The following is a 27,673-nucleotide window of genomic DNA, read 5'->3' as shown; positions in this document are numbered from 1 at the left end:
GCAGTTTTCCCAGTTTCAGGTATAATAAAACACCTGGACTTTGCACACAGATTCTGCACAAAGAGCTTCCCGCGTGATGCACAGAGAAGGCATCTGTGAATGGAGTGAGCAACACTTTTCAGAGGTAAAATATTCACTTATTTTAACCGTTTCATGTGTATATATATTTAAAACTTGTGTCTGAAACTTGTGTAAAAACAGAACATTTGTAACAGTAACTTAAAATGAATTTATGATTAGGACTATTTAGGACTAATGTTTGTTAAATGCATAGCAGTGCTTTAAAAGTGTTTGGTAAATGAGAGATGGTTAATTATCAGTTAAAAGATGACACCTGACATATTATCAACAATGGTAATGATTAATATGAGTGATGTGCCATGGGTCAGTTAATCAAAGATGTTATTTTCTGTATAATTTAAAAACAAAGTACGCATTTCGTCTTACATTTCCTGTGCATGTAATTTTAAAGTTAAACATGAAAACTGCAAAAATAAATAAGCATAATATAAAAATCCACATTTTAAACATGCAGTTTAAATGCTTTTCTCATTACCGCTTTAAAAATGTAAGACCACACCATGTGACTGAATGTGCTCTCTGACAAGCACCATGTGATTTGTGTGTAGGTTGGGCTGTGATGAAGGACAGAGTATTAGGTGAGGAAGAGGAAATGGAAGTGAAGAGCAGCTTGCGGAGGGCTCAGTCTCTCAGAAGTGTTTCCACCGATCACTGGACTGAAGCTGGACTTAGAGACAGGAGGAAGTCTGTCTCTCAGCTTGTGTCACAGTGAGAGAGATGTTCTTCTTTCTTTCAAAGCATGCAGTAGCTCACAAATAAATAAATGCAATGCCATCATTTACTTATCCTTATGATGGCCCAAACCTGTACCATCTGTAAGAATGTCTGAGCTGCTTTCATATGATGGAAGTCTGTAAGATTCATTCAGTACATGTGTGACCCTGGACCAAAAACCAGTCAAAAAGGTACATTTTTAAAATTGAGATTTATATATCATCTAAAAGCTGAATAAATAAGCTTTCCATTAATGTTAGAATAGGACAATATTTGGCCGAGATACAACTATTTGAAAATCTGGAGCCTGGGGGTGCAAAAAACGGAGAAAATTGCCTTTAAAGTTGTCCAAATGAAATTCTTAGCAATGCATATTACTAAACAAAAATTATGTTTTGATACAGAAATTAAGTTTTAAAAGAAAATGTACAAAATATGTTCATGGAACATGATCTTTACTTAATATCCTACAGATTTTTGGCATAAAAGAAAAATCGATAATTTCGACCCATACAATGTATTGTTGGCTATTGCTGCAAGTATGCCCATGCTACTTACGACTGGTTTTGTAGTCCAGGGTCACACATATTCCAGGCGTTGTAATACAATACAATAACTTTGAGGAACAGATTCTTACTTGACATTTGGTTAGCATTCACATCCACTGTATGAAAACAAGCAGCCTAGACTTTCAGTTAGAGATCTCCTATGTGTTCCACAGAAAAAAACGACGAAAGGATTTTGAGAGACAAAATATTAAGTGTGAGTCATCCATACTGAGAGTTGCTTGGTAATAAACTCTTAAAGAGATAGTTCACCCAAAAATGAAACTTCTATCTTCATTTATTGACCCCTCAAGTTGTTCCAAACTTGTTTGAGTTTCTTCTGTTGAACGCAAAAGAAGATATTTTGAAAAATGTTGGCAACTAAATAGTTGCTTTCCCTAACTGACATCCATAGTTTTTTTAGATTTTTCATACAGTGGAAGTTTCTTCTCTCTTAATAGACTTGATGTTAATATGTAACTTTATGATAAAATTGTAAATTATGCCTTTAAACAGAAAGTAAAACTAGCAATTCTGTTTACTGAACAGATTATTTAAAGCTGAAGTCCATAAGTTTTGGCACTCTAGTGGTTAATAAACAGAACTGCATGTATCTTGCGGAAGAGCATTCTAGCTGGCGTTACTTTTCTCTGTTTATGTCTTTGACGAATTACGCAGGTACTGGGGTACTCCGCAGCGGTTCCTACAAGAACAAGTCTAAAATAGTCTGAATATAAAATCTTAATATAGGGCTACCGCAGTGATTCAGGATAAGCCAAAAACCCCGTTTGGAAAAAGTATTCATGATGTGCTCACTTACAATATAAATTTGAAATACATGACTTTATCATTCCTTCTGAACATCATGTCTTCACCACCACCAGGTACCAAAACTCTCCTGACAGAAAAACCAAAGAAGTTAATTCAGTGGATATCAAACATGAGGTAAAAACACTACACCTCACATCTATTAGATCTATTAGATTATTTAATGTTATTATACAGCTATCTGAAATGCTTGATTCTGATTGGTCATTCATGATATTCTGGGATCCCAGTAATGACTGACATTAATAGCAATGCGGGTGCCATTTTTCACCTTAGTAAATTGAAACCAAAGATCTTCAGTATTAAAGGGATAGTTTACCCCCAAAAAAAAAAAAAAAAATTCTGTCAATAATTACCCTCATGTCGTTTAAAACCTATAAGACCTTTGTTCATCTGCAAAACACAAATCAAGATATTTTTGATGAAATCCGAGAGCTTTCTGACCCTTCATAGGCAGCAACGCAACTGACACGTGTTTTCTAATTTATTTCCTCCAGCTCAACATGCAGGTCACACCAATTCCTCTCAGCGAGAATGAGAGCAGAGTTGAGACAATAGTGAAGAAGACTGAGGTCAAAGAGAGGTCCAGGGTCTCTCCTCTCTCTCGCAGTAAGTCTATGGAGAGCCTCCCTCGAAATAGACCTACAGGCACCACAGCACTCAGGGCGCTTTTTGAGTCAAAGGTCACCACCCAGCCTGAGTCCAAGAAGAGCAAGACGCCACTTGAATCAGTGAGCGCTGAGAAAGCCAATAACACTGTTCTTGCCAAAAACAAGGATGCTGAAGATGCAAAGCAACAAGTAGAGGCAGAGGTTAATAACAACCACAGTGAACAAGAGAAAGAAAATGAAGAGGTTCAAGTGATTACAAAGGTAAGCCGTTGGACCTTACAAAGATGTGCATTTGAGTTATTTGTATTTACTCATGATATAATTACCCTTTCAGAGTGCAAGAACAAAGGAGATAACACGATCTGAAAGAAGAAAGACCATTTCTGGCATTTGTAGTGAAAAAATATCCTTTTTAGAGGGTGAGTATATACATAGCTTGATCTTTTACATTTTATGAATATAAAATGAGTCTGTCCCATGATGCCAGGGTGTTCTGGGTGATTGTTAGGGTGTTTGCATTATGGGATATATACAGTGCCTTGCAAAAGTATTCCTACCTCTTCATTTTTTTTCACATTTTATGTTGCAGCCTTATGTTAAATTGCTTTAATTAACTTTTTCCCACATCAGTCTCCATAATGACAAAGCAAAAAACTGATTTGTGACAACTTTGCAAATTTTATAAAATTAAAAAAACTGAAATAAGTACATTGCATACTGTAAGTATTCACTTTGTTGAAGCACCTTTACTGCCTCAAGTCTTTTTGGGTATGATGCGACAAGCTTTGCACATCAGCATTTGGCAATTATCTGCCATTTTCCTCCGCACCTCTTAAGCTCTGTCAGCTTTTCACGTTTTTCCAGAAATATTTTATAGGGTTCAAGCCCAGGCTCTGGCTGGGCCATTCAAGGACATTCACAGAGTTGTCTATAACCCACTCTTGCTGTCCTGTTAGAAGGTGAACCTTCTGCCCAGTCTGAGGTTCTGGGTTTTCATTAAGGTTATCTCAATATTTTGCTGCATTGGAGCTTTATATCTACTCTGACGAGTCCTTCAGTCCCTGCTGCTGAAAAACAGCCTTACAGCATGAGGCTGTACTTTGCAGGTGATGAGCAGTGCGTGGTTTCCACCAATCATGATGCTTGTAATTGAGGTTCATCAGACCAGACTATCTTGTTTCTTACAATCTGAGAGTTCTTCAGGTGCTTTTTTTGCAAATTCCAAGTGAATTTTCATGTGTCTTCACTGAAGAGAGGATGGAGTTTTGCCACCAAAAAGAGTGTTGCAGTGATGTTTGTCCTTCTATAGGTTTCTCCTATCTCTGTGTATGATTATGGAGCTCAACTAGAGCTCAACCATCAGGTTCTTGGTCACCACTCTAACCAAAGCCCCTCTCCATCAGTTGCTCAGGTTGGCCAGGAGGCCAGCTCTAGGAAGAGTCCTGGTTGTTTCTAACATCTTCAATTAGGGGTAACGGAGACTTAGTGCTTCTGTGAACCTGCAATGCAGCAGATTTTTTTTCTGAACTCTTCCCCAGATGTGTGACTTGAGGCAATCCTGATTCTAAGCTTGGTTTGGTTTTGCACTGATATGCATTTTCAGCTGTTAGACCTTTTATTAAGACGTGTGTGCCTTTCTAAATCACTCCCATTCAATAAAATCTAACACAGGTTAACTTTACTCGAAGTGTAATAACATCTATAAGCAATATGAAAGCCATAAGGGTATGAATACTTATGCAATGGAATCATTTAAGTTTTTTATTTTTTTTAAAAATATGGTGTATGGAGTATAGATTGATGTGGGATAAAAAGTAATTTAAAGTAAGGCCGCAACATAACAATGAAAAAAGATAAATGTTTTATATCTTAAAACATCTAGATGCAGGATTTGAGGTAATTTCCATACCCCAAATAGTACATGACAAGTTAAGCGCCCAGTTTAAGTAAGGTTTGGGGATTGTTCAACACCTTAACCCAAATTATGAGCAATGCTTATACCTCAGTAAACGATTCTAGTTCAAGGTTAAATTTCACATGCTGACAGACTATCATGTGACCTAAATGTCAAGAGCAAACTATATACAAGATCACGCAAGACACAAAGCACATAACATTGCAAACACAGTCATATCAAACCACCAGCGTAATATAGAAAATACACGTTATTTTCTAATACGACGTTCATGATATAACTTGGGCCACATGTGAGAGGTTTCCAAACTGTAACGCCAGATAACATCACAGCAGGAGCAACAACTGCTCACAATGATGTGAGATGAAAATAACATGCTTATTTTAGTCTTTTCTGAGTGCTGGGTTGAGGCAGACTGGAAAAGTATGTATGTATCTCAACAAGTGATTGACTCAGCCTGGTGTAGCAATAGCAGAATAGCAGAATAGCTCCTAAAATAGCTGGCTGGCACTTATCCCTCCATGGGAGCCGGACAGGGTCAGCTGTTACCAGCAATGAAACGGCCACAGGCTTGCTGACACACTCAGAGGACACACATGGCCACAAACCAGTCAAAGGATCATTATTGAACAAAGTAACAAAGTAATTCAGAGGGATTTGAGTTAAGCTTATGAGCAAAGAGAAAGAGCGCTGAATGGTGAGTTTATGTTTACACATTTTTAAAACGTTATACCGCATTAAATAGTGTGTGCGCTAAAGAGGATTTCCCAAAACATGTCTGTTACAGAAGACCACTGTTGTGTGACCAGGGATTTGGGATTTCCAGAATTTGATTATTAATTTATGTTTAAAAACAGGCTGCAAAAAAGCTTAGCCATAACATTTTACTGTGGTTGCAACATTGGCAACCAGCAAATAAATAATCATTTGTTAATTTTCAACTCATTAACACTGTGAATTTCGTTAAAGAGGATGTCTGTTCGGACACTTTGCTTTCTTTTGCTAGTTTTAAAGAAAATCTACCATGTTTTGTTAATGAATAGCTTTGGAGTGTGCTTTTGTGGCAAACTAAACAGCAGAACATGGTCATTTAAACAATGATTATGGAACCAACACAATCCCATAATCATTGTGATGCCAAGATCAGATGATTAGCAGGATGATTTAATGCAGATGCACTGTCCAAGTAAATGTTTTACTACAATAAAAAAAAATAGATGCACTGTAAGTCAATCAGATGAGTTTGAGTGCCTGCAAGATATTCAGATACTAAAATACAGTTACAGTTAATCACAATTTATTTCACAGGCTTGAAGCAAGGCAGTATTTTGCCCCTTGAAACTGATTATTAGTCTGTACCCTTCTGCTCATTCAAGCAAGCTGTGTGCTGGTTCTTGGTTTGCGAATGGAAATCCCATTGGTATCTGTGTCACGGAGAGTCAGATGTTTTCCAGCCTAGTTTCTGAGCACACTTTGCACACTACACTGATGACTTGCATTTATAGCAGCTGTCCACATTACCTTAATGAGAGCGGACAGAGCAATAACCATCACCATTTCAACAAGAAAACACTTACAAAATGGATTTAACATTAATAACAAATAAAAGCCTTAATGCAAGCATGAGATTAACAGTTCGGTGTAAAAATCAGTGAATTAATGGTAAGGTTTTCAAAAAGCAGAGGTCTGAATTTTCATTTTCTATTTTTCAAGTGTAATACATGAATGGTCTGTTACGCAATGAAAAGGGTAATGATGTTTGTTAGTGTTAGAAAAATTAAAATCATTATAAATTGTTATTAAGAAAACACTGCTTTTTATATATTAAGGTCTAGATAAGAGTGTCTCTGGGTGTGTAGAAACTCAATAAATTATGGTAGTCTATTAAATATTAGGCACAATTCATTATACATTATGTGAAGCTGATTGTACAATTATTTTTAAAGTTTTAGTATGATGATGGTATGCAAGATTTTGAATGGAGATGGCTTGATTTGACTGTGCACCATCATAATTTACAGTTAAAGGCAGCCCGGGGTATGAAGACTTAATATGACATAAATGATGTCTCTTACTGAAATATGTAGTAAAAAAAAAAAAAAAAAAACATGAACGTTTTACGTTATTTAAAAAATCCACATCGTTTTATACATATTTTTGGATTTCGATGACGTGAAATGGTTGCACTCAGTGAGCTACTGACCCTACCTCTTGCTATTTTTAGTAACACAACTCAGAATACACAACTAAAATACTGATAAAAAGACCACAGCTACTGAAAGAGCTTACAGGTGGCAGTGGATATGAGCGTAAGCTTAAACCAATTGCCGTACCTTCAATTTTTCCCCACAAGGAGTCTGAACGCCCCAGATATCGAGTGAAATCCACGTTGAGACACTCCTTCAGTGGCTGTGGCGTCATGACAAGCGTCGGCATGTTTACATCCTGCCAGGATGGCATCTAGCATTTCTTGTCTCTGCCATCTGTAAGCTATTTCAGTAGCTGTGATCTACTAAAAGCCTCAAAGTCATCAAGGTTGAGGTGGAGAGAACAAAGATGTGGGTCTTTAGGACGTTTTATTCATCCACAGGCATCTCTTATAAAGCAGTGAAGACCTACATCGCTTTTCTTGTTGCCCTTTGACTGAAAATTACAGCCAACAATGTGGCATCATATCAGTATTGTTTTTTCCAAGTTATTCTTGGAAAAAGTGTATTCCGGTTTGTGCTGCGGTTAAAATAGCAACAAGGTAGCGCCAGTAGCTTATCGAGTGCAACCATTTCAAGTAATCGAAATAATGCCGCCCCCCCATAGTCCAAAATACGTATTAAACGATGTGCATTTTTTAAACAACATAAATCTTTCATGGTTTTTTTTTACTACATATTACATAAGAGACATCAAAAGCCCTGTTGAAAGCTTGCTGGGTCACATATAAAGTCCTTTGCAAAACTAACAAACAATATCCCTGACAAATCGCATGCCCCCTGATGTGTGCGTCGTGGGTCTTGTTTGTAAAAGCACAGATGTTGACCTTGATTTCATTCCTTTTTTTCAGGAAATTAGGAGTCAAAGTTTGAGTCACAATAACCGTATCATGATTCCGATCTTTCTGCTGTGTTACAGAGGATAAAAGAAGGTCAGTCGCCGACTTCAGAGATAACTCTGCTCTCAACGAATTGGAGAAACCCTCTATTTCCGTCAAAGCACTGTCTGCACTATATTTGTCAAAAGTGGCAGCTGCAGAACCTGCGGGAAACCTCTCGAAACCAGTTAGTACTTGTAGCTACTTTTATTCCTCATGATACATGTGGTGACCTTTGGGGCCAGGGGGGGATAAGAGACACTAAAGCAGGCTGGAAGAAGAAAATGCTGCTAAATAAAATGCATGTAACAGCTGCTGAAAAATATTTTCAGTTTATGTCATGGTTCTAGCTACAAGTTCAAAAAGCATGAGTGTCTGTACATGCCAATACATTTTTCAACTTAATAAAAACAGTTCCTGGTTACTTTTTGATCATATAAGCTCAGACATATTTGTAATTTCCTTGATTTTTATTTGTTCTAGGACCAGAATCTCACTTCTCCAACTGGAAAAAGGCCAAACGGATTTAAGGTAAGAAAATTAGATTCAAATATATGCTTCAATCCAGTGGTAAAACTTATTTTGGCTTCTTCATTTGATTTAGAGTACAGATTAACCACTAGCAAACATCACCCCCGCATGTGAATATTGTGATTTATTTAAAATTAAGTTGATATCATATTATGCATCTTATTCTAAGCCTTTAGTGCTCTAAAACATTAGCAGCTTGTCTGTCTGTAATTACATACTCAAATAAATAACAATGTCTGGTTGTGAACCCTTAGCTCTCATGTGTGAAATAAAACAATAACATAGAAAATATAATTTACAGTGTGTGATACTCATTTGCAGGACAAAACATAATCATTGTGGGTGTTTTCGCCAGTCTTCGCGCTCATATTTACAAAACTAACATAAGTTATAATTCTCAACTGCCTGTATTCAGATTGGTGATATGATTAACTATTAGAAACTTTTGGCACAAAACACTGGTTTTCTTTGGCATGCGGTTTGGCTTCCTTAAAGTTCAACAGGTATGTTTAACTTCTTAACCATTTATGTTTGTTCAAAATTAATCATAACCATTTTAAATAATAGGCTTACATATTAGTTACAATAATCTAATGTGGTCATTCTTCTTTTTTTTAGATGGCTGAAGGTGCACAAAACAGCATTGCACGTCCACCTGAATCAAATGTGCCGACACACCATTTGGAAACCAATCCTGATGAACATGAACGACCCTTTACATCACCACCCCCTACAAGAGAAGCAATGTCCATACTGCACCAACGCCGACAGAAATGCGAGCTTAGACGACTGCTAAAACACACTTATCCTGAGTTGAAAAACGTAGACAGTTTGGTAGAGGAGGAGCTGGCTGATATTCTTAACACGGATCCAGACACTGGATACCAGAGTGAGGTCCAGTCCAGGTGCTGGATGTTTGAAAACCATGAAGTCAATTCAGTGGATATCCATGATCAACAACTACAGAAGAAAATGGAGTTTCAAGAGGGCGACATCAAGAGAACTGTGTGTATGTTTGAACAACCTCAGTCTAACTCCTACAACGAAGACAACAAACCTCAACTCAACCAATCAGAGGAAGTGACATCAGAGCAGAACATCAAGGTGGATGTAAAAGCCACGCGTAGAATGTTTGAAACTCACTCGATGGATACTCAAAAACCCTGTCCAAGGAAACACATTGCTTGTGAGGATACAAGTCGATTGGAGCAGAAACCAAAGAGTAATTCTGAGAGTGATCGAAAGGAAGCAACAGACATTCACCATAATGGGCTAACCAGTGAATTAATTGACACAAATGAGTTGTTTGTAAGTATATCTAAAGCTAAACAGGTCTTCGAAACAGTATCACATGATATGGAAAACATCTTTCCAACAAATGACAACTTCAGCCAAGAACAAGAACTGCTGAAGGCAAATGTACGAAACCGAGCTCAGATGTTTGAATCAACTCCACTTGATAAGATCAATCAGCAAACCAAGGAAGAATCAGAAACCATCCTGGAGAACACACAAGAAACTTTAGTTTCTTTATGCAACTTCAGTATTGTGCATTCTGATGGAACCATCCTTGAAGCCAGTGAAACTGGCCATGTGAAGAAAGCAAGATATAATTTAATTCAAGAAGATGCAAGACCAGAAATTCATGATGAGGAGATAGTGACTGGAAGCATCAAGAACATCATGCTTCAGATGCTAACAGGAACAAACTTAAACCCAACTGTGACATACCTAAAAGAGGATAATCAGGGCAATGTGGAGATTCAGAAAGTCGACGTCCCAATTCACCAACTTCCATTCACTCACGATAAAGAGTGCAGAACTGCCAATGTGGTGCAGATTACTGAAGATCTACTCAGTCAAGAGAAGTCCCTCAGGAAAGGAGTCTTAATACAAGATGGAAGAGCAGGAATGAGAGAGATAACAGTTTATGCTCTGTTTATCCACAGCGAAGCCAGTACAGGCTCAGTGGAGTTTGGTAAAATTGGTTTTAGATCCATTCCCTCAAGCCTTGAGTCTGAAAAATGTGATCTGAAGGCAGATATTAGTTCACCAGAAAGTTCTTCAGTAGTAGATACGAACAAAGCTAGTAATAATCTGCAGCTATTCCAGAGCTGCACTGAGAAAGGAGACCTTGATCAACTAAAATGCCTGCAGGAAACACCATCAGATGTAGATATAGGAGCATCTACCAAGGAATCAAAGAAAACCAGTGAGATCAAAGCCCTTTTGGCTACCGATATAGATGATACAAGCTTCAGCCTGCAGTCGGATGAAAACAAGTCAGAAGTGTCACCTAAAGAAAGTTCGGTAAATAATGAGAAAAATCATGCAGAAACAACAAACCAAGCTGAACATTGTCCTGACGTAGGTGACAATCTGAAAAAAGAAAGAGGTCTCCAAAAGCAGGGTATTATGGATGGAGTCGTTCTTCAAGCTGAGCTAGTTGACGTTGTTGAAGATGATGAGTTGGTGAATCTACAAACAGCCATTATGAATCTTCAACAGGCAACCATGGAGGCAAAAGCTATTCAGCAGAGTGTGCAAGCAAAATATGCTACCCAAACAAACCAAACCCAACAAATCTGTGACTCTGATTCAATGACCCATGAGTTTACACATGTGAAAACCAATGATAATGTAAGTCAGAGTGAAGAGCTCTCACAGTTTTCCAAAACTGAACCGGAAGAAGAAAGTAAGGAGGATGCCATGAAAGGTAGCATACAGGCAGCTCTTGATTCCTTGGGAAAGTCCAACTTTAATGTCACAAAGGGTGATTTTAAAGCTGCAATGATTTATAGGAATTCTGGTAAAGGACACAAAAAGACGGGTGAAGTGATGATGAATCAGATGAACCAGCCAAGTGATAGGACTGAAGAAAATAAGTCAGGAACATCTTCTCCTGTGCCTCAAGTTGAAAAGGAGGCTGTAAAATCACCTGAGGGAACTGTTACAAAGCCATTTGAAAACAAACCAGTGACATGTTCTCCCTTGCCTCTCTCTGTAGAAACACCTGCTAAAAGTCATAAAACTCCTATTGGACCCAAACCAGCTCTGCCACCTAAACCAGATCATTTAAAAATGAAGGCAAACCCATTTAGTTCTGAAACTGATGCAGAACGTCTCAACAAATGGCAAGTCCCAGGTACTTCTTCAAAACCACCAACTGAGCAGGTTAAACAATCTTCAACTCTTATGAAGTCTCATGAAGATGCACTCTGCAAAACTGTACAGCATACTGATGCCAGTGAACACGAGCCTAGTGATACATCAGCGAGCAACACTGAAAGTCCTGAAGATAAAAAGTTAAATGATGTAGAGTTTGTTGAAGAAACTCCAAAGAGCTCCCCAGAAAGTGTGGTCAGTGAATCTTCCACAGGATTTCATGCTACTCTTCAAAACTTCAGGGTGAAGCCGAGTGGTTCAGTGCCTCCTGTAAAACCTAAAAGAATCAAAATGGCAAAAGAAAATGTGAAGACAGATAACACCAATAGCAGCTCTACCACTTTGGAAACTGAAACAGCACAGGGAATCACTGCTCCTCATGAAAATGAAAAAAGTGATGATCAACAAATTAGTGGAGTGGTCAGACGGGAAAAGAAAATTAGAAGAGAGACTGAAGATGAGCGAAGGCAGAGGCTCTCGGTGCACATGGATGAAATCATGAAAGGAAACGTGCCAGCGGTCATAGAGATCTTTGACAAGCTGAAAAAGCAAGAGGAACTGAAAAACATACTCTCCAAAGTGGAGGAAATCGAAGAAGACAACAACAAAGTAGACGTGGGCTCACTTAAAAACATTTTCGAGAGTGTACCTGATTGGGTCGTGCCTCGGGAGAAGAAAATCAAGCCGAAAATAGTCACGCTGGAACATATCGGAGCGCCAAGTGAACCTGAGATGATGACATCCATGGAGGTGGCTTTTGGAGACCTGGAGAAAGCTGGTGCAGAGATAATTCGTTTAAAAGACCAAACTCTTGCAAGACTCATGGATATAGAGGAGGCCATTAAAAAGGCTCTTTACTCAGTATCAACTCTGAAATCGGACTCTGACATTGTAGGACTCTCCGGTCTCTTCAGGGAGTCCATGGTGGCCGTACAAGGTTCACCTCCCTCAGGTAATATCAGGAAAATCAGCATTGGGTCAAGCAAATCACCCAAGGCTCTAAATCAGATTGGTAAGAGGGTTTCTGAACAGTCAGCAAGGCCAGAGCTTTTTATTCCCACAAACAAACAGAGGTCAGCCTCACCGGCATCTCCTTCGTTTATTTCCATTCAGTCTGCAGCGAGGAAGCCTTCAGAGTCGCCTCAGAAAGAAGAACCAAAAGAAGAGCCCAAGCTCCAGTGCTGCTGTAGTGTGCCTTCAGACCGCAGGCAATGTTCTGTCACAAAAGCGCCGTCCTCGAGCCCTGCGAATCCACGGCGACAGGTCAGTGTGTTGGAAGTGCAAACGAGGCCTGAAGGAGAGAGAGTCATTGGAACAAAAACCATCAGCGAGAATTATGAAAGGATGGACAGCTTCGGCAACAAGTTCTACTCCTCGAAAACCTCCACGGTTGTGACAACCCAACCTGAAACTAGGACAACTTCTAAAAAGCTCACTGTGAGCAGTCCAGCCATGTCAGAAATTGTCACGTACCCAAGAATCAACACACCTTTTATTAGAGAAGACCGTCCCCCACTGTAAATTGATTTCGAAATTTATTTCGGTTTTGGTTGTCACGTAATTGCGAGATCTAATAATGTAACAGCCAATGCATTTTTGTACTTTTTTTGCTTGGTTATCTTTTGAAGGTTACTTCACTATTCCTATTTCTCTTTATTAGTATTTCAGTTTACGTTTTGTGAATTAATATTTTTTAAAACTATGTTTTCCTTAGTGTGTTACAGTCATGCAATAAACATGTCCTAATATTTTTGTGAATACAATATAATTTGAATTTCTGCCATATTTGTCAATAAAAATAATAGAAACGTGTCATGTCAAATTCTAAAGTTCAGTAAGCAGTCATGTTTCTAAAAGTTCAGTTAACATTTTGATTTGTTACATTTGTTAGTACATATTTGCGTACACCCCACTGATTGGGTAGGTTTATAGGGATGGACCCGTCATACTTTTTTCATACAACTTGGACAGTTTCATACAAATCACATTATATGAATTTTCATATAACAAATTATATATAGTATTTAACTGGCAGCATTCCTTTAATTTTCACTGAGATTGCAAGATGGCGGGCCACTCTAATGTGACTGAAACGCTGCGACAGGAGGTTGTCCAGATGAAGGTTAAAGTGATGACTCTTTCAGTCATCGCAAGATAAGTTGGTCATTCCAAATCAGTGATTTCTTGAATATTATAGGTCTACAATGACACTAGTTTATTCAAGTATCTCAGAATGGCTGGTTGTCCACGTACGACAAGTGCACAAGAAGACAGGATAATGCGGAGACTCTCGATGGGGAATCGGTTCAACACTGCAGCTGGAATTGCTTGCCAGTTCAGTGCTGAACAGTGTAAGGATCTGTCTCTGCATGTTTAAGAGGAAGTTGGACTGAAAGCACCTTCTGCAGTGACCAAAGCAGGAGTTGGCCCTTTTATACAGATACATGGCAGAACCTCGTTCAGCAACATGCAGGTCCTTGCCTGCGAGCATCATAAGCCTGCAATTTTCATGCAAGACAATTCCCCCGTCATACTGCAAAATAGGTAAAGCAGTTCCTTGAAGCTAAAAACACTGAAATAATGAAATGGCTATCCCAGAATCCTGATCTAAATCCTTGGCTAAGAAACCCACTACAGTTACCGAACTATGGAAGAGATTGGAAGAAGAGTGGACCAAGATCACACCAGCGTAGTGTGAGAAACTAGTGATGTCCTGCGGCTGCATTTGTGCTAAAGTCATTCAAAGCAAGGGCCTGTACACTTCCTACTAATATCTAACAGCTTTAACCCTCCAAAATTTTAGTCGGAATCTTGTTTCGTGCTACAGTGGTTACTGTTCTCTAATTCTGATCATTGTGTTTTCCACAAAATAAAGGTTTTTGTTGAAATCCCTTGGATATTCTGTCAAACATGTTCGTAGAACAGTGGTATACCGTACCTACAGCTAACATTCCTTCAAATTTTGAGCGATTAACCATATTTCAGAAAAAACTCAAGTATTTATAGATCGTTCCCTAATTTTGATTTCCACTGTATAATCCTGTTTTTAATAATCATCATTTCCATGCTTTATACATGATTTTAAATCTATTTAACTATTTGATCTATGTTAAAGAATTAGTTCACTTCCAGAACAAAAATTTACAGATAATGTACTCACCCCCTTGTCATCCAAGATGTTCATGTCTTTCTTTCTTCAGTCGTAAAGAAATTGTTTTTTGAGGAAATCATTTTAGGAATTTTCTCCATATTGTGGACTTCTAAGGTTTTTAATGAAAATAACCGATCGTTACGCTAAATAAGACCCTTCTTCCTCGGCTGGGATCTTATGAAGCTCCATTTAAACTGCATTTAGGAAGTTCAAACTCGGGGCACCATATCAGTCCATTATATGGAGAAAAATCCTGAAATGTTTTCCTCAAGAAACATCATTTCTTTACGACTGAAGAAAGAAAGACATGAGCATCTTGGATGACAAGGGGGTGAGTACATTATCTGTAAATGTTGTTCTGGAAGTGGACTTCTCCTTTAAGTGAATTAAAAGCCAACTTCTGACCCCAAGTCTTACGTTAACGCTTTTATGTGACTATAGTTTCAGCCAGCAGCTCAGGAAACATGCTCAGCCTGTCTGAAACCAGTTTACCCAATGGAAAGAATGGCAGCGGATAAACTAATTTTTCACAAAACCTGTTTCTGCTGCAAGCACTGCAAAAAGAAACTGAGGTAAGAATATTTCTGATAATAATAAAAGCCAGTGAACAACACTGAAACATAAAAATTTAGAACACATTACATTTATGATTCTAAATTAGTGAAAACACTTTGCCACATAACGCACAGCAAATCATTAAATCGGAAGTGCTGAAGTTGCAGTTCTGCACCAGCTTTCAGACTTTGCCTTCTAAGCTGTTAAAGTACTTTGCTGACATTGCAGCTGTTGCTTAAAACTGTTAATCTACAAATATGCTTTCATATTAATGTGGTTTTTTATAGCCAAGAGATCAGAAGCAATAAACATGCTAAAAGATGTTTTGCTTGGTTTTAGTCTTCAAGGCTACGCGCCTCTCAATGGGGAGTTCTACTGTGTTTTCCACTATCAGCAGCTTTTCAGAAGGGCGGGCAACTATGACCAGGGCTTCGGCCGTCAGCAGCATAAAGATCGTTGGATACAGAGGAATGACACAAAGATCATTTAGAGCTACTGAACAAGTATATGAGCCATAACCTTGATATGAGCCGTAGCCATAACTAACAGATGGTCTGATGTAGGCAAATATGATTTTCTGGTCTTTGTGCTTTAACACGTTTAAATCAAATATAAGGATTTATAATAACATGATTTCACATAAATCAGTATCACTCCATATATTCTAAAAAGTTTATGTTGTTACACTACCGGCCAAAAGTTTTTGAACGGTACAATTTTTTTTTTTTTTTTTTTTGCATTTATTTGATCCAAAGTACAGCAAAAACAGTACAATTCTGAAATATTTTTACCATTTAAAATAACTGTTTTCTATTTAAACATATTTTAAAAATAAATACTGTGATTTCAAAGCTGTTTTTAGCATCTTCAGTCACACGATCCTTCAGAAATCATTCTAATATTCTGATTTGCTGCTCAAAACACATTAATTATTGTTATTATGTTAAAAACAGCTGAGTAGAATTTTTCCAGGTTTTTTTGATGAATAGAAAGTTCAGAAGAACAGCATTTATCTGAAATAGAAATCTTGGTAACATTATAAATGTCTTTATTATGACTTTTGATCAATTTAAAGCATCCTTGCTAAATAAAAGTATTAATTTCTATAATTTATTTACCAATAAGAATAATAATAATAATCATAATAAAAATACTGACTCAAAGATTTTGAATAATATAGTGTATAATGTTACAACAGGTTTTTATTTCAAATAAACGCTGATTTTTGTATCTTTCTTTTCATCAAAGAATCCTGAAAAATTTTGCTCAACTGTTTTATATATTATTATTACTACTACTACTAATAATAAATGTTCCTAAACAGCAAATCAGCATATTAGAATGATTTCTGAAGGATCATGTGACACTGAAAACTGAAGTAATGATGCTGAAAATTTAGTTTTGATCACAGGAATAAATTACATTTTAAAATATATTCAAACAGAAAACAGTTATTTTAAATAGTTAAAATATTTTTACATTTTACTGTTGGTGAGCAGAAAAAAATAAAAATCTTACTGTTCAAAAACGGTTGACTGGTGGTGTATGTTTGAGCTTGATGAAAATGTGTTTTATAGCTGTAATACTGGTTGATATTAATGATCTTAATAGATGTCAGGAATAAAATCAAATATGAAGATTTGTACATAGCTTTGAGATGCCATTTCATTGTTTCAATTACTAAAATTAATAAATAAATCAATTTTGGCTTCATTAAAGACTTTCTAGTTGATCCAGGTTTTATGTAGCACCAGAAAAGCACTGAAGAAAAACACTACTGCACATTTTTGATCACAGACTTTTACTTTTTTTTCAAATTGAAATGATAAAAAAGTACAAATTCATTTTAATCAAAACTTTACAAACATGTCACTTTTGAAAAGTAAACAAACCTCTGTCTTATTTTCCTCATTCACAAATACTAATAAAAATCTACAAATTTTTTAAATAGCAATAAAAATCTCATAATTTTGTGCTCCTGACAACCATTTCCTGCTCCTGATTCAGTGCGTTTTCATAGATGGCTTTCTCTGCTCCCCTGTAAATAGAGAATTTAGAAAATAAAAAAAAAAAAGTACCTTTCCACTAATATAAAGAAAATCGAGATATAAACGCACTTGCTGTCATCCTCGGGGTCCTCAGCGTGGTCCTGTAGTTCCATGTTTAGTGTCTCTGGGAGCAGAAACGTCAGCGCTCCTCCCAGAAATGGAAAAGAGCCGTATATGACCATTGGAATAGCATGATGATACACGTCCAACAAGCCAATCAGAGGAGCCAGAATACCAGCTACACGCGCACACATGGAATTCAGTCCAACTCCGTTTTGTCTGTATGATTGAGGTTAAGAACAAGAGCTTGTTTAGGATCTATAATTTAAAATTGAGAGTTTGTACCGATTCAGAACATAATGTACAGTACCTCACAACCGTTGGATAGAGCTCAGCAGTGTAAACATACACTATGCTGAAAGAGGCAGCGAGGGAGAACTTCCCAATCACTGCGATCACAGTCACAATCACAGGATAGTCTGGGAAAAAAAAAAAAAACAGATGAAAATGTAACCATTTGGTTAAAACATGATAAACATATAGACCAATTTGGAGACTTGCAGCTGTGTGTGCATAGTGGTTGCAGAAAAACACTGGTAACAATGGAAGTAAATGAGTAAAATACATAGAATAAGAGGGGAAAAAAACATGTGCCTTTTGATGTCAAAATCAGAGTGCAAATAATTTTTATAGAATACTGTCATCAAAGACACCTTTTGAAGCTAAATGCAGATGTTTAAATGAACATACTATGAATAAAAACTATTTTTAAAGCATAAATTTAATTTAAACAATAGGTCTACATAATATTCACATATGCTGTTCATAGGGGATGTATTGTATTAGTCCTACAGTTACAGCATGAAATATTATTTAAAGAAGAAGTCCACTTCCAGAACAACAATTTACAAATGATTTACTCACCCCTGTGTCATCCAAAGCGTTCATGTCTTTCTGTATTCAGTCGTGAAGAAATGATGGTTTTTGAGGAAAACATTTCAGGATTTTTCTGCATATAATGGACTTCAGTGGTGCCCCCGATTTTGAACTTCCAAAATGTAGTTTAAATGCAGCTTCCAAAAGCTCTAAACAATCCCAGCCGAGGAAGAAGGGTCTTATCTAGCGAGACGATCTGTAATTTTTTTCAGAAAATAAAAATGTGTATACTTTTAAGCACAAAATCTCGTGTAGCACTAGCTCTGGGATGCGCGTCCACAACGCTACGTACTATTGAATCACGTCAAAAGGTCACACGGAACGTAGGCGGAACTACAGACCCAGTTTTTACAAAGCGAACGCGCCAAGACTAAGAAAGTGCAAGTAAGTCAAACGCTGTTTACAAACAAAAAGGTATTGTTGGACGATGTTGGACGATTCTGAAGTTGTACGAGAAAATAAAATGAGTTTTTGGCCATACTCTACCTTTTTGAGCCGGAGTACACAGATGATGAACTTAGACGTGATTCGTAGCGTCGTGGACATGCATCCTAGAGCTAGTTCTACACAAGCTTTTGTGCTTAAAAAGTATACAAATTTTTATTTTACGAAAAAAATGACCAATCGTTTTGCCCCCCAGTGAAGTCCACAATATGGAGAAAAATCCTGAAATGCTTTCCTCATAAACCATAATTTCTTTACGACTGAAGACAGAAAGACATGAACATCTTGGATGACAAGGGGGTGAGTAAATTATTTGTAAATTGTTGTTCTGGAAGTGGACTTCTCCTTTAAACCTATTACTATTCACATTTTACGTTTTACATGTATTTTTATCTCACAATTCTGGCTTTTATTTCCTTGCAAAAAAAAGTTTATGTCTCCTAATTTGGACTTTATAACTCAATTTAACTCAAAACTAGTGAGCTTGTTCATTCTGAAGGGAAAAATGGCAAAAGTGTGGGATATAAACTAGGGAAAAGAGAGAATGACGAGTTGTTTTTCCTTATTAGAAATGTGAGATATAATCTTGGAATTGTGAGAATTAAAGTCAGAATTTTGAAATATAAAATCAAATGTATAATTTTTTTAATTCTTATATTCCATGGCTCCATAGACTGCTATTTGAACTGCCCACAAAAACATAATCCCTATTTCGGATCTGTAAGACTATCCCACTATCTAACGGCAATTTCGTTGAATAACAGTGCTTATCGCTGGGTGACAAGCTCTTGTAATATGCGGATAACATTTTGAAATTGACATCTAATCAATATAATCTATATTCTTTTTAAATCTAACTATTTTGTACCATATCCGTCTAATTCTCTAGCTGTAAAGGCTATCTCTCCCAGGTTTTCTGCAACCAAGATGCGCGCACATCCCGAATGTTAACTATACATTTTTAGGTGTGGTGTAAAGGGGACACAACCACCCTACAATGATAAAAATCCATTTACTCTTTTTTTTTTAAATCCTCAAAAACCTAAACAGTCTCAATTCTAAAGCATTTTGATTTTCTGAGCAGTATGATGTCATATTGTCAAGCCCCGCCCACAACCGCTGATGGATGGTTGCGTATTAGCATATTTCCTGTCTGCAATTTTCTCTGCACTTGAGCAGCTGTAGCGACAACAATGTCTTGTAAACATCGCAGGTGTTTTGTATTTGAATGTAAAAGTGAACTTAAGAGTCTTCATTTTCTACTGACATCAGAGCCACGGAGTACACAGTGGATTAGTTTTTTGATGGTAACGCGACGCTGAACACACAAAAAACGGAAGAGAACGGCAGGGTGAGCAGTAGCTCATTAGCATTTAAAGAAACACGCACTGAAACAGGTCACCGTGAACAGAGCATTTTTGACAAGGTAAAAAGGGTGTCGTTTTACACAACCATTGAGGAATTTTAATCAAAGTGTGTTGCAGACATTTCATGAAGACCCTAAAGAATCATACTGACTTGTGGAAAATGGGTATCCGATGTCCTCTTTAAGTGTATGAATACTTTTTATGGTAACTGTATGTAGATTGATTATTCTAAATAAATATAATCTATTTAAACATGTTAGATGTAGCAAAATATGTTTGTCAAATGGGATAAAAACCATCTAGTGTATAAAATAAGACTGAAGTTCCTCACTCGCTGGTATAGCAGGAATAATCAGGCAGGCAGTTCCTCCAAGAAGCAGCACTGCGCTCTGGGAAATCCTTCTTCCGAAGCGCTGAATGAGAGGAAAGCAGGACAGCCTGGCGGGAAGCTCTGCAATGCCAAAGATGAGTTGAGTCAGGTAAATGTCCAGGCCGAAGTTCCCCACGTTCAAGCTGACACCATAGTAAACCAGGGATATCACAAACCTATGATAGCATAAATACACACATGAAAATATGCCTTTTAAACTGCCTTTTTAATCACATTAGAAGATTCTTCAATTCTCCATGATAATTGTTAATATTTTATTCTGCTGTATAACTTATTACATTGTATTTATTGCAAACTAGTAGACTTTAAAGAGCTTTACCCACATACAAACTCCTGAATGGTAAACTTTGATAAAGCATCAAAGGTATGGAGTTGTTTTTTCTTTACGTCATTTTGGATTTTTAATAGATATGGAAAATGCTGGTGTAACTCACCACATATAGCACATGATGAGAACTCTCTTTCTCAGGTAACGCACTCGAAACAGGTCTAGCATGTTGCTTGTTTTAGGTTTGTTCTCTGCTTCCATCTGATAAGGCATCCCTTCATGTTAATTGATCATTTTAAAGAAATTACTTCTGATTCAAGAATATGTTTGATTTTGATCTTTTGCAGTTTTTTACCCAAAAAGGAAAATTTGCTAAAAATTGTTCTCACTCTCAGGCCAAGATGTAGATCAGTTTGTTTCTTCCTTGAAACAGATTTGGAGAAATTTAGCATTACATCACTTGCTCACCAATGGATCTTCTGCAGTGAATGGGTGCCGTCAGAATGAGAGTCCAAACATCTGATTAAAAACATCACAATAATCCACAAGTAATCCACACATCTCCAGTCCATGAAAATTTCCTGATAATTTACTCACTCCCATGTCATCCAAGATGGTCATGTCTATCTTTCTTCAGTTGAAAAGAAATTTAGGTTTTGAGGAAAACAATCCAGGATTTTTCTCCATATAGTGAACTTCAGTCGTGGCCAATGGGTTGAAAGTCCAAACTGTAGTTTAAATGCAGCTTCAAAGGGCTCTACACAATCCCAGCTGAGGAATAAGGGTCTTATCTAGCGAAACAATCAGTCATTTTCTAAGAAAAATACAAATTTATATACTTTTTACCCACAAATGCTTATCTTGCACTAGTTGACTTCATGCATTACGTAATCACATTGGAAAGGTCACATGTGATGTGGGTGATGTGAAGCACCAACCCAGTGTTTACAAAGCGAATGTGCAAAGAAAGTCAAACGCCCTTTACAAAAAAAAGGTAAAACAACGATTTTGGACAATTTTGAAGTTGGGGGGGAAAGAGTTTTTCACCCTACCTTTTTAAAATAAAGTACACAGATGAACTAACCACGTGTAACTTTTCCAACGTGATGTGTGAAGACACGCAGGCGTATCACAGAGCTAGTGCAAGATGAGCATTTGTGGTTAAAAAGTATTTAATTTTTTTTTTTTTTTTTTTTTTTTTAAATGACCAATTTTTTTAAATGACCCTTATTCCTTGGCTGGGATCGTGTAGAGCCCTGCAATTTGGACCTTCAACCTGTTTGCCACCATTTAAGTCCACTATATGGAGAAAAATCCTGGAATGTTTTCCTCAAAAAACAATTTCTTTGCGACTGAAGAAAGAAAGTTATGAACATCTTGGATGACATGGGGGTGAGTAAATTATCAGGAAATTTTTATTCTCAAAGTAAACTTGCTTTTAGTGTCTTGAAAAGCAAAAAGCTGCGTGTTTGTAAGGAAAAATCCATCAATACGTTTTTAACTTGAAACTTGTTGCTTCAACTTTGTTGCTAAAATATGAGATTCTGATGGCACCCATTCACTGCAGAGGATCCAATGGTGAGTAAGTGATGTAATGTCTCCAAATCTGGAGAGACTGAGGCAAAGTAACTTTCAGCAAATTTTAATTTTTGGGTTAACTATTCCTTTAATTCTTCTCTTAGACGAGATAAAGATTGGCATAGAGAAAAAGGTCACCTTGTCAAGAAGATTTTCTGGCACCTTCGTGCCGTTGATTTGGGCAGCTTTCAATATCTCTTTCTTGGCCCTTTCTTGCTTGCCCTGAGTCAGAAGCCATCGAGCAGATTCAGGGAGAATCCTGCCAAATACATAGACAACTATCAGAAATCATTATAAAATCATTATAATATATACAACAGTTCGTTCTGGTTCTTAATTCTGATTGGTTGAGTACCGTGAGCTATTGTACTGGTATCGCTACAGGAACGGCCTTTCACAATTTTGTATCACTCCGCTTATTCTAGCCAGGTCTGTTTTTTTTCGAGTGTCACGGTGGACGCCCAAATTATCGCACTATTATCAGATTTGAGAACCAGACAGAACTGAGAGAGAGAGAGACTTTTTTATATAAAAGCAATCAAATGACAAGGTAACAACAAGGTAAAATATTTTATTTTTATACTTTTATTTAGATGTCTGTTATGTGACCATTGACCATGCAAATCAAATTTTGGGAATCACTGATACAGAATAACACTCACCAGTAATAGATGCAGAAAAGCCCAACTGGTGCTGACAGAACCAGCTGTAAAATCCTCCAGTTTCGAATCCCAAAGGCCACTCCAGACAGCAGCATCAGACCAATCGCATAAAAGCAGTGTGACAATATGGTAAAAAGGGCCCGTTTGGCTGAACCACACCACTCGGTGCCTAATACACATTTAAGATACCATGAAAATCACCTGGTGAGATCTCAAACAGGTGGTATATGCTATTTTAAAAGTAATTTATTTTTACAGTATATACTATTTTACAGTAAATTGGTTTAAAGCATGTACTCTTTCTACATGTACACCGCCGTTCAAAAGTTTGGGACCAGTAAGATTTTTTCTTATGCTCATCAAGGCTGCATTTATTTGATCAAAAATTGTGAATTATTATTATAATGTAAAATAATGCTTTTTTTCTGTTTTAATATACATTATTAGTGTGATGCAAAGCTGAATTTGCAGCATAATTGCTCCACTATTCAGTGTCACATGATCCTTCAGAAATCATAAATATGCCGATTTATTATCATTGGAAACAGTTGTGCTGCATATTTTTTTGGAACCTGTGATAGTTTTTTCAGGATTCTTTGATGAATAAAAAGCTAAAAAAGAACAGTGTTTATATAAAATAGAAATATTTTCCAACAATATACACTACTGTTTTCCTTTTTTTTCTTTTTTTTTTAAACAAATTAATACTTTTATTCAGCAATGATGTGTTAAATTGGTAAGAAGTGACAGCAAAGACTCTCAAGGTTGCCAAAAAATATTTGGCAGCACAACTATTGCCAACATAGATTATTCTAATAATAAATCAGCATGTTAGAATGATTTCTGAAGGATCATGTGACACTCAAGACTGGAGTAATGGCTGATGAAAAGTTTTTTTCTGAATTGTTTATCAATAAATGCAGCCTTGATGAGCATAAGAGAATTCTTTAAAAAACATTACAAGATCTCAAACTTTTGAACAGCAGTGTAGTCTAAAAATCTAAACAAAATTTTGCACTTTTAAAAGTACTGCTATTAGAAGGAGTCATGTGTTACCCAAAACAAACGTGTTCATAGAGAGCCCTGATATTGTGGTGCCGACCACAAAGCGGAGAGCCATGTAGACAAAGATGTTGGGAGCAAATGCGACTGCCACCCCAAACACAAACTGCAGGAACAAGGAAAGCAGCAAGACAAACCTCCGGCCATACCTGTGGCAAAAAAATCAGTTATGAAACCACTGACATAAAAACTAGTGATGGGTTTTAAAAACAAACTGAACACTCTGAGTGTTTCGTTTTTGGAAAAACTCCAAAATAATCACTGTGTATAGTATGATTCTTATGTTGATCAGAGATTGTACTCTACACATACTTGTCTGCCATTGGCCCAAACAGTAGGGCTCCGATAAGAAGACCAGCCATGTAGACGGACTGAGATGCCTCACTATAAATCTTATTTTCACACACCAGGTTAAACTATGATAAGACAGGAGAAGAAAACATGATAACAGACAACAAACAAATAATGTAAATGAAAAAAAGATATGTAGGTAAGATTTACAGTTTATACAGAAGAGTTACAGTTTATAAAACTTTCAAAGTCACGCACATTATAAAAAGGGTAGGATTCTATACTATACTAAAGTCAATTACTATACAAAAACGCATACATTACACATACAAGTCTTCAACTTTAAAATTTTATAAACTTTATATAATTGTCCAGGAAAAAAGCACACATTAACCAAATACCATCATTATGATCAATGTTGTGCATTATATAATTTAGTATTTGCTTATATGCTAACAATGTAATGATCATAGATGACATAAAAAATATTTATTCATAAAGCGTCACGGGAAGTCAAAATTCGGTTTACCGTTAGGAAGCCTATGCATTTTAGTACGTATTGCAAAAATACTGTACATTTCAAAAGCTCTTTCAAACATTTTCTTAATCACAAAAATTGGATTACAAGTTATATCGTAAAATACACACTCAAATAAAAATAGTCTTTGCCTGAGAATGTACAGATATGGGCGAGACTTCCAGCTCATTAAAGGAGAAGTCCACTTCCAGAACAACAATTTACAAATAATTTACTCACCCCCTTGTCATCCAAGATGTTCATGTCTTTCTTTCTTCAGTCATAAAGAAATTGTTTTTTGAGGAAAACATTTCAGCATTTTTCTTCATATAATGGACTGCTGTGGTGCCCCGATTTTGAACTTCCAAAATGCATTTTAAATGCAGCTTCAAACGATCCCAGATGCGGTTGTAAATGATCCCAGCCGAAAAAGAAGGGTCTTATGTAGCATAACAATCAGTTATTTAAATAAAAAATACAATTTCTATACTTTTTAATGCCAAACGCTCAACTTGTCTCACTCTGCCTAAACTGTTTTTTTCCGGTTCGTGACAGTTAGGGTATGTCAAAAACTCCCATCTCAAGTTCTCCCTCAACTTCAAAATCGCCCTATATTGCTGTTTTACCTTTTTTATTAAGGGTTTTTGATCTTCTTTGCATGTTCACGTTGCAAAGACTGGGTCGGTACTTCTACAGCGATGTAGGATGATTTTGAAATGATTTTTGAAGTTGAGGAAGAAAATATGATTGGAGTTTTTCGACATCCCCTAACTGTCTTGAGCCAGAATACACAGAGTTCATGGAGAGAAAGGCAAGATGAGCATTTGAGATTAAAAAGTGTTTAAATTGTATTTTTTTTAATGAAAATAACCAATCGTTTCGCTAGATAAGACCCTTCTTTCTCAACTGGGATCGCATTTGGGATCGTTTGAGGACGCATTTAAACTGCATTTTGGAAGTTCAAAATAGGGGCACCATATCAGTCCATTACATGTAGAAAAATTCAGAAATGTTTTCCTCAAAAAACATAATTACTTTAGGACTGAAGAAAGAAAGACATGAACATCTTGGATGACAAGGGGGTGAGTACATTAGATGTGAATCTTTGTTTCGGAAGTGGACTTCTCCTTTAAGGAGAACATGCAGTAAACGGTAAAGCTGTTTGCACTACAGAGTAGCGTGTTCAAAATTAACCCTTTAACTGTCACCATCCCACCTGTGGGACGCTTGGCGCTCTTTTTTTTGTTGTCTTTTTTCTGTATCAAATATATCAGTAATCATCATAAATTCTATATCATTTGAAAGCTTAGAAGCCCAAAAATCATCCTATGAAAACCATTTTGAAATCAGACATTGTGTTACCATGGAAATAGTACTGTAAAATCTTTTGGCGGTCTCCTCCCCCTTAGCGGCGGTATCAAGTGTCATATTACAAAATGCCTTACAGTCTTTTAGAATCCAAACTTTTTATCCAAACTGTTATGTAAAATATGTATTTTTGATAAAATAAAATACAACTTTTGTGACAGAAAAATGCAAAAATGGTACAGTGCATTTTCTTTTTAGTAAATTTAAACTTCTATAACTTATTAATAATGTATTGTTTTTTTCAAAAAAAATCTGTATTCCAACGTGTTCATGAATTACAACAATTTAAGTTTGGATAGTGCACTTTCATGCCTATTTTAAAAAATGAGGGGTGACAGTTAAAGGGTTAAGATAATACGTTAAAATAATATGGTAATACACACCAATTTGCAGTATCAAGCAGCAAAACGAGCTGATTTGTACATCCAAAAACAGCTGGATACAGATGAAAGCAGAAGCCAGACCCGTAAAATGTACACTTTTACATTAAAAGGTAGATAAAACATAAGAACTGTTATTATTTATCAAGTTTCATCGGTGTTTTTATAGGTTTAAACATCAAAGATGTTTAGCTGACATTCAGCAAACTTCACTAGAGGCGCCAAAAGACGCTCTGCACTAAATGAACTTTAACCGCTTGTGACTAGAAATTACTGAGAGAAAATATTTCAAACGTTTGCTTTTTGAAGTATATAGTTTTAAATTAAAAACAAAATCAACACATTTTACATAAAGCGTAGGGAAAAAATAGAAAAAGATTAACCGGAGCATTAAAAGGCATATCTTCACAAAGTTAAATAAGCAAATAAACAAACTCTAATAAAATAATGATCGGCTATATCATTAAGAAAAGTTGATTACCTCAGTTGTAAGAGTGCTGCTGCCTTCTGGTGCGTTATAAACCCATCCATCACTACATGATGTCGTCGTGTTTATTCCGTAAGCTTCAATAACCTCAAGATCAAGATCAACAGGTGTGAACATCTCACAGCTCTCAAACTGTCCATTACTGTCCAGAGGGATGGTGAGGTTCAGCTGCTTCTCTTCTGTCAGGTTAGGAGCTCGCTCTAAGATCCAGCTGCTGTTGCAGTTGTGTGGGAAGTTGATGGCGGTGAAGACCTGACTGAACATGTGAAACGCTGTGAAGATGTTGGGGAGACATACCGCCACCAACAAGCGCTTCTGAAACGCCCCAAACTCGCCGACAGACGACAGGATCTGCGCGAAGTCTATCATGATGATCACTGGGCGACCATCAGCGGCGGCTCACACTTAAAACACCTGCGGTTCACCTTTGCGGACTGAAATTAATTTTTAAACGTGTCACAGGTTCAGCCTATCTGCACGTACTCTTATCTGTTGACAAAGATAAAGCACGTTTTTTTTTTTTTTTTCACACCGATAAGATGATTTTAAAATAATAGTAAATCATGAGTGTAAATATTTAAAAGTAAGTTAATAAGGTGTTTCTAGTTTTCAGAGGAGTTCCAGCCGTGTTTTGTGTGTGTGTGTGTGTGTGTGTGTGTGTGTGTGAGGGACTTTGGATCAGGGTAATACAGT

At 36.8% G+C, this 27,673-nt stretch overlaps 2 protein-coding genes across 4 annotated transcripts; one reads left to right on the top strand and one right to left on the bottom strand.

Annotated features, from left to right (window-relative positions):
- Nucleotides 1-15,910, top strand: LOC127156011 (xin actin-binding repeat-containing protein 1). 3 transcript variants are annotated; one of them, XM_051098682.1, is made up of 9 exons: nt 1-124; nt 630-789; nt 2,225-2,285; nt 2,666-3,040; nt 3,114-3,198; nt 7,821-7,966; nt 8,263-8,310; nt 15,068-15,198; nt 15,521-15,910. In XM_051098682.1, the coding sequence occupies exons 2-9, from the start codon at nt 641-643 to the stop codon at nt 15,669-15,671; spliced, it is 1,146 nt and encodes a 381-aa protein (XP_050954639.1). In that variant the 5' UTR covers nt 1-124; nt 630-640; the 3' UTR covers nt 15,672-15,910. The 3 variants fall into 3 exon arrangements, with proteins under 3 accessions (XP_050954639.1, XP_050954636.1, XP_050954638.1); XM_051098679.1 differs by lacking the exons at nt 15,068-15,198; nt 15,521-15,910 and adding an exon at nt 8,929-13,290; XM_051098681.1 differs by lacking the exons at nt 1-124; nt 630-789; nt 2,225-2,285; ... (2 more) ...; nt 15,068-15,198; nt 15,521-15,910 and adding exons at nt 5,048-5,391; nt 8,929-13,290.
- On the bottom strand, nt 15,893-27,673 carry slc22a13b (solute carrier family 22 member 13b). The gene is made up of 10 exons (XM_051098683.1): nt 26,975-27,673; nt 24,250-24,353; nt 23,932-24,086; nt 22,876-23,044; nt 22,352-22,472; nt 20,802-20,896; nt 20,308-20,522; nt 17,600-17,708; nt 17,299-17,508; nt 15,893-17,219 (listed from the first exon to the last, which is right to left on the bottom strand). Exons 1-10 carry the CDS (start codon nt 27,347-27,349, stop codon nt 17,144-17,146), a joined length of 1,629 nt encoding a protein of 542 aa, XP_050954640.1. The 5' UTR covers nt 27,350-27,673; the 3' UTR covers nt 15,893-17,143.

The sequence above is a fragment of the Labeo rohita genome, chromosome 24, assembly GCF_022985175.1.
Source record: "Labeo rohita strain BAU-BD-2019 chromosome 24, IGBB_LRoh.1.0, whole genome shotgun sequence".
Lineage (NCBI taxonomy): Eukaryota > Metazoa > Chordata > Actinopteri > Cypriniformes > Cyprinidae > Labeo > Labeo rohita.
The sequence above is the reverse complement of the archived record's forward strand: the minus strand, read 5'-3'. Positions and strand labels throughout refer to the sequence as shown.